Raw genomic sequence first — 6940 nt, 5'->3', positions numbered from 1 at the left:
AATCCATCCCTGCTGTAACCAAGACCAGTTCCACTTTGTTTTACAACCCTCATCCACTTTCTTAACTGTTAGTGCCTCACTCTCATCAAATTCTCTCATTCTGCAAATGAAAAGTTGCATATATTAGCCATAGTGTTACCCTAGACCTGACGGTATCATAACAGAGTGCAAAATAGTTCACTTCACTCTGCCCCCTTTCTCAATGCGCCCCATGTATGTAATGCATGTAAAATGTACAGTTAAAATGTATCAACGGTAGTGCGGTCTGTCTGTAAGGATAAGCCCACACATCAGTTTCTCGCCCCTTATGTGGTAGGCAGGGCTCTACACTAACATTTTTTTCCAGGAGCACTTGTGCGCCCAAGTTAAAAAAATTTGGGCGCACAGTCACTTCTGTACTTAACTTACACATAATCTAACATTACACTCCAGCTAACAGTTAATCATGCCAGTGCACCAATTGCAAATATTAAGAATGACTGACAACATTTAGGCTACAGGAAACAGGATTTTAAAGATTAGTGTCTACTTTATTTTCAGTCTGTTCTATTTTCCTACATTTTGTTAATGTAAAATAATATAATACATTGCCATATTTGCATTTAGCCTGTATATCAAGTATCCTGCCAAATGTAGGCTAATTTATTTATTTGTGAATCCATCTGTACCTAATCCAAATATGCCGACGGTGACCTATCTGACTGCATACTACTGCCTAATACTACTACTAAAACAGTCCATTTTCTCTTCCACAAAACCCAATATAGGCTATCAAGGATGTATATTTTTTTTAGCCTTTTATTTTTTATTTGAAATATCTGCATTGATGGGGGCAGTAGGCAAACGTTAGGCCTACTTTCGTTTTGCACTTCAGCTTGTATTCGGTGTAAACAAACAAGCATGCGTGGAAGCCTGGAGTTGGAAGCCTGGAGTTGTCAGTAGCGATCTACCTTTGAATAAAATGGGAGGGAGTATTACGGGAGGCTACTTTTGTGCCTGTTCGCTACAGCTATATTTTGCATATTGCAGCCAATACGTCAACTGGGCTAAAAGGCATGTTAGGTTACCTTTCCTTCTCTCACTGCATTCTCAGAATCTTATCCTGTTCCTCCTATATCTGATGAATTCGGTGGATAGAAGCACTAATTTCTTCAATCTTTGCATCTTGGCTGGCTAGTCTAACTTTCCGCTTTTTCTGCGCGCTCTTGGATTTGATAGAAGCGACTACTAGCGAGTCACAACGCGAAACTGCTAACGTTGATGGGAGGTGTAGTTTTTATGCTGCATTCGCAACGTGGTTCTATGGTTTGCACCAGTAATGTCTGATTAGAAGACATCAAATATGGTTAACCTTAAAGCCCGGTTATACTCGATGCACCCGACCTGTAGCGCGACAATGTGACGTCACAGAAGCGCCGTAACCATTTATACTCGCGCGTCGTGGTCACGACACTAGTTGCAATATTCTCCTGAACAGAGGTGTCGCTGTTGTGAAAAGACTAACGTTAACTACTTACACAGCAGAAGAAGCTGCAGTAAGAAACACCAGTAGCTAGCCTCTGTGATGGTACTTCAGACTTTGGTTGCTACTATTCACAACTACCATCATCATTATCATGTAGTTTCCAAGGTGTGTGCACAGGTAGATAAATAGATAGATAGATGGATATATATAGATAGGTACTTTATCCTCCCGAGGGAAATTTTAATAATTTAAACAGTTTAGTTAGCTGGCTAGCTAGCTAGCAGCTGGCTGAGTTTGTGTAATTTCCTGAAGTGGAAAGAGATTTTGTTCAGGCCTTAATAGATATCCTTTATTTGAAAATAAATCGTTTCTATTCTTTTCTCTTAATTCCATGTGTTGCAACTCTCACTGGTAACTTTGTTAACTTATCCAGCAAACTATTAAAAATTCACGACTGTAACAAAACACTGCAACTGGCTTGCCCTCGAACTAGTCCATCTTCCTGTTTCCGCCTGGTCGCGCTCGTCTGAAAAAAAATGAGTGGTGCGCTACCGTGTGCTACACGGCCAAAACCCTGGCGCGCCAGAGAGATCTACGTCATTTTGACGTCACATTGTCGCGCTACCGGTCCGGTGCGGCGAGTATAACCGGGCCCTTACTTTTCTTGCAAAAAAGACCAGGCGCGACACAAAATTACTGGATCCTGGACTGATGGATCTAACGTTAAATCCTTGCAGTGAAGTGCAGCCACTTAGCAGTCAGATAATGGTGCGCAGCCAATGGGATTTTTACGTGCGCAGCTTTTTGATTTAGTGTTGTCTTACACTTCCTATGTTTCATGGACTGTAACGGTAGGCTATGTGTTTATTTAGTCATTTTAATACAGAATTAACTTTGATGAAATTATAATCAGACACTTCAACCTGCACGATTCACACAAGTCCCCCAGACAGCCGTGAAAAAGGCGGCATCCGCCAAAAGGCGCGCTGTTTGCATCCCTGATATGTTAGTTTAAACACTCAAACTTTTTAGCTAGCTGACAGGCAAACTGCTAGTATGTTCGTACATTGGATTGCATTGTAAACCTAGCTAGACAGCTAGGCTACATGCTGCAACCAGGGTTGTGCACAATTCGAATTGCAATTCTGCTTACTGTTTGCTACCTCAATTGAAATGCAAGTGAAATTCATGAATTGAATTGGAATTTAAGACCCAGTTTCAATTCAATTCTGAAAATTTGCACAAGCCTGGCTGCAACACAGGTATGAAATATATTATGTCTTATTGACCTTGTTGTTTCAATGAACAAGAATTATTGTTTATAGGCAACATCAACTTAGTCAAGGCATAAAGACCCCTGGATATCTTCATTAAGTACTTAAACGTGTGAACTAGCTGATTAGCCTAATTAGCCTACTTGCCACCACTGGCTGGCATTGTTGGGCAAGTTACTTCAAAATTGTAATGTATTATGGATTACTTATTACGGTCATTTCAAAGTAATTTGTTATATTATAATATTACTGTCTCTGAAATTGTAAGGCATTACACTAGTATTGTATTACTTTTAAGTTACTTTTACCAAAATATCTATAAATATGGATTCGGAATTCTAAATGCAGTTTATTATGCTCAATGCAGCTCATTGCACTTCTAATGGAGGGCGATGTGGTATGACATAATGACTGAGCTAAGCTTAAGGATAACAACAGTAGAATGCAACAGGTGCAGTGATGGCTCATGATGCAATACAAGGAACACTCATAGCCAGAATTTTGTTAAAAGCAGACAAAAGGTCGAAGTCTGGTCAATTGTGATAGAAATGCTGTAACTTTAGGCTTAGCCCTACTCATTAAAATCATATTGTAACCCAAAACTTAAAGACATGTCAAGATAGGCTACACAGTGCTGCTGCTGGCCATGTTGGTGCCCTAACTGGTGAAATACAGTATTAACCTAAGTATGTCATCATATGGCCAACTATAAAGATGTAATCTGCCTGTTCCCGGGGATGGGTAGTATTTCTGAAACATGTAATATGTATTTGTATTTCAAATACAAAATAGTATTTTGTCATTTGTATTTTATTGGGTTGAAGGAAATGGCTCTGTATTTTGTATCAAAATACTTTATTGGTGTGTATTTTTGTATTTTAGAAATACTGCAAAATACTATATGTGAAAAACACTAAAAAAAGTAGATACTACACAAAGGTGTAATCAATAATTGGTAATTAGGCAACAATGGTTTATTTTTATCGCAATCAGCTAATGTGAGAACAGCTGTGTTCACAGACACTCACAGCTTTTCAGTGACGCCTATTGTTGAAGCAGTACGCAAGTAAAGATAGCAAGTTTACCTGTGCAAGTTCACATAAGGACACCGACAAAGGCAACCATGTCCTATTGTCTCCATGCCAATCTTTAACAGAAAAAATGTCAGATATCTCAACGAACCACAATGACATCAATAGATGGTAAGGTGTTGAGTGTGTTTGAATTCATTCCTTGGAGCATCCATTTCTGCATTCTACAGTGGGGACAAGTTCACCTTGTTTAATTAAATAACAATTCTATTTCCTTATTAGCTGCATACTTGAGGTTATTAAGGCATATCAAGTTTCTCACATACTGGAACTTCAAGATACATAGCCTTATGACTTGAATTACGAAATTCGACACAGATACACAATTATGATTTTGGCCTATTGATTATAATGTGGTTAATTGAAAGCTCTGACAGTCGTTTTGGATAAGCATCAGCTTGATGACTAAATGTAAATTCTTGAATTATTCTTCTGATCACACTACATAAACTTGCATACGGTATATGACGGGCCAAATTGTATTGTTTTTTACTATATAGTTTTAATAGGCTAAATGGGATATTAAAAAGCTTTTTTTGCAGTGCTTCCATACTTCCTTGAAAAAAGTATTTTGAGTATATTCTAAATACAAAAATACAGTATTTTATTTTGATACATAATATGGTTACTGTATTTTGTAGTTTATTTTGATACATTAAAAATGAGGGTATTAGGTATTTTATTTTGAAATACATTCTGATGTATTTTTTCCTATCCCTACACTTTGCGATGGTTAGCTTGTCACCTGTGACGATATATGCTAGGCCTAAGTGACTGACCTATCTGGGTGCGTTTGGAGATGCCTGATGAAATCAGACGTTGTTGAATAGGCATAATTTATCCTGGTGCCACACACCTTGCATGTAGCTGTTCGCTTATTTCCTCTGTGCAGTTTTTGTAACCGAAAGTAATGATATAAGGCACTTCTTGTCGCCTTGGTCAATACATTTATATCTGTGAGTGTGCGCACATAGCGCATGCGTTACATTGCACATTATGGCAAAGGGGCCATGCCGCTCGTTATACGTTTCACAAAGTATATGTAGCAGTAAAATAAAATAGAAATACATGAATTAGGGAGGAAAAAATAACTGATTAAAAAAAAGAATGCAGATTAATCGATTCCGTATGACCTTTGACCCCGAGCCGTTGTAGTCAGTGACCATTAGACTGTAAAAAGAAGGAGAGAGAAGAAAATGTGCTGCCTGGATCATTGATTGGAACATTTACTTTTAAAAAACGGCCTGATGGTGTTGATTAAAATAAAGTCCTCTGCAATGTCTGCAGCAAGGAATATGCATATCACTTGAGTTCATCAACTCTAAAGTCACACATCAATGCAAAGAAATAGTGTTGACATTGAGGGGAGTGTTAATTTATTTTCATTGTGTCCCCTAGGTTATATCTGTGGCCTGAAATACCTTGTATATGAAAAAAAAACTTCTTCCCGAAGCACTTTTGAATTTATTTCCTCAGCATATTAGGTCATATCATAGATTATTATGGCCATTATTAAAATATGAACTTTAATGTCACTAATGCTGATTATTCAATGATTCATTTGAATTTAAATATTTAAAATACTTTCACAGCAAATATTATATATGCAATTAATTTAGATTAATTAATCACAGAGTATGTAATTAATTAAAAAAAAATTTGTTAATTGATTGACAGCCCTAACATGAATACATTTAGATTAAAAAAGCAATAATTGCATGAAATACAGCTTGTTCAGGAGTCTCGAAGCTCGAGTCCGAGTCAAGTCTGAAGTCTTTTGAGTGGAGTCGCAAGTCAAGTCTGAAGTCACTGTTTTTGCGACCTAAGTCCAAGTCCCCATCTTTTTTACATTTCTATCCCTTCATTCTCCTTAATGCAAGTTCACAGCACGAAGCTGACATGAAGAGCATTTATGCTTTATCAAGAATCAAAAAGATTAGCGTGGCACCGTTCTAGATGTGTCATTAAATTAATTGTGCTATTTCGCGAGGTATAGAGATCTTTCGGTTTCACACACAAAGTGCACTTAACTGTTCTTCAGCGTAGGCTTATGTCCATCGAGTCAGCTGCAGCCAGCCACAGTCATCTTCAACCAGTAACCGGAGATAACGTTCTGCTATTTGCACAATTGTTTGCGAATATCAAAACATAACACCACTTAATTTCAGGTTAAAATGCATTGTAATGTGCGTTACTGAAGTTTGTACCGAGTAAAATATTACCCAATAGTTTTTTTTAATGCCTTACATTACCGTTACAGCAAAAAGCAATATATTACAGTAATTACATTACTTTTGTAACTCGTTACTCCCAACACTGCTGGCTGGACACTGCAGTCAAAAGGTTAGCGGTTTGGCCGAAATTTGCGAGGTGTTTTGCTGTGTGGAAACCCACCGTTATGGAAAACTGTCCCTTGTGGTGATGCGCTAGCTTGTTTCTGTGTCAATGTGATTTCAGAAAATAGTCTGTAATTTCAAGTGTTACCATGTTTACTACTTCTATGTCTGTCTATGCGATTGTGGTAATATTATTTTAATCAAAGTTATTTGTTTCTCTCTCTCTCTCTGTTCATGTGTTTTGCAGCTAATGAAGGTGGTAGCACTACTGCAGATGCTGAGACCATCACTCTGAACCAAGGAGCATTGCAGACATTTGAACTGGTACCTGTGAGTATTTGTAGGCCACGCACACACACACACACACACATTTACCACCATGTTTCTACTTGATGTTGCCTCTTTTTTCTCTCTTTTTCTCTTCTAATTTCCTGTCCTCTCTCTATCCCCCGGTTTCTCTCCCTCCCTCTTCTCTCTTTAGTCATTTCATCTTCAGCCCACGGGCACCCCAGGCACATATTACATCCAGACGACGGGGGCCAATCAGAATCTCCCGCTCACGCTGTCAGCCAATCCCACGGTCACGCTGACCGCAACTACGTCACCCACATCGCCAGATCAGATCATCTTACACAGCCTGACTGTGAGTCCGTATTGGCTTATCTGTATGTGTGTTGAGTTCATCATGTTCATAGATGTATTTCCTGCATAGTTGGGATCTTCTGAAACACGGCAATAAGAATTGTCAAATGGTTGTTAGTCAGTCTCTGTGTA

General features: G+C 38.4%; 1 protein-coding gene across 1 annotated transcript in view; it reads left to right on the top strand.

The window, feature by feature from the left end:
• The window catches only part of dmtf1 (cyclin D binding myb-like transcription factor 1), a 36640-nt gene that overhangs the window by 27597 nt on the left and 2103 nt on the right, over positions 1–6940 (top strand). The window contains exons 13-14 of the mRNA XM_076302746.1: positions 6414–6496; positions 6648–6809. Coding sequence (XP_076158861.1) covers positions 6414–6496; positions 6648–6809 — 245 coding nt within the window. The remainder of the gene's footprint in view (positions 1–6413; positions 6497–6647; positions 6810–6940) is intronic.

This window comes from Alosa pseudoharengus, unplaced genomic scaffold (genome assembly GCF_046254945.1).
Source record: "Alosa pseudoharengus isolate Yale_2024_CS ecotype anadromous, Long Island Sound unplaced genomic scaffold, YU_APseudo_1.1 YU_APseudo_1.1_scf_24, whole genome shotgun sequence".
Lineage (NCBI taxonomy): Eukaryota > Metazoa > Chordata > Actinopteri > Clupeiformes > Clupeidae > Alosa > Alosa pseudoharengus.
Note: the sequence above shows the minus strand (reverse complement) of the source record. Positions and strands in the feature narration are given on the sequence as shown.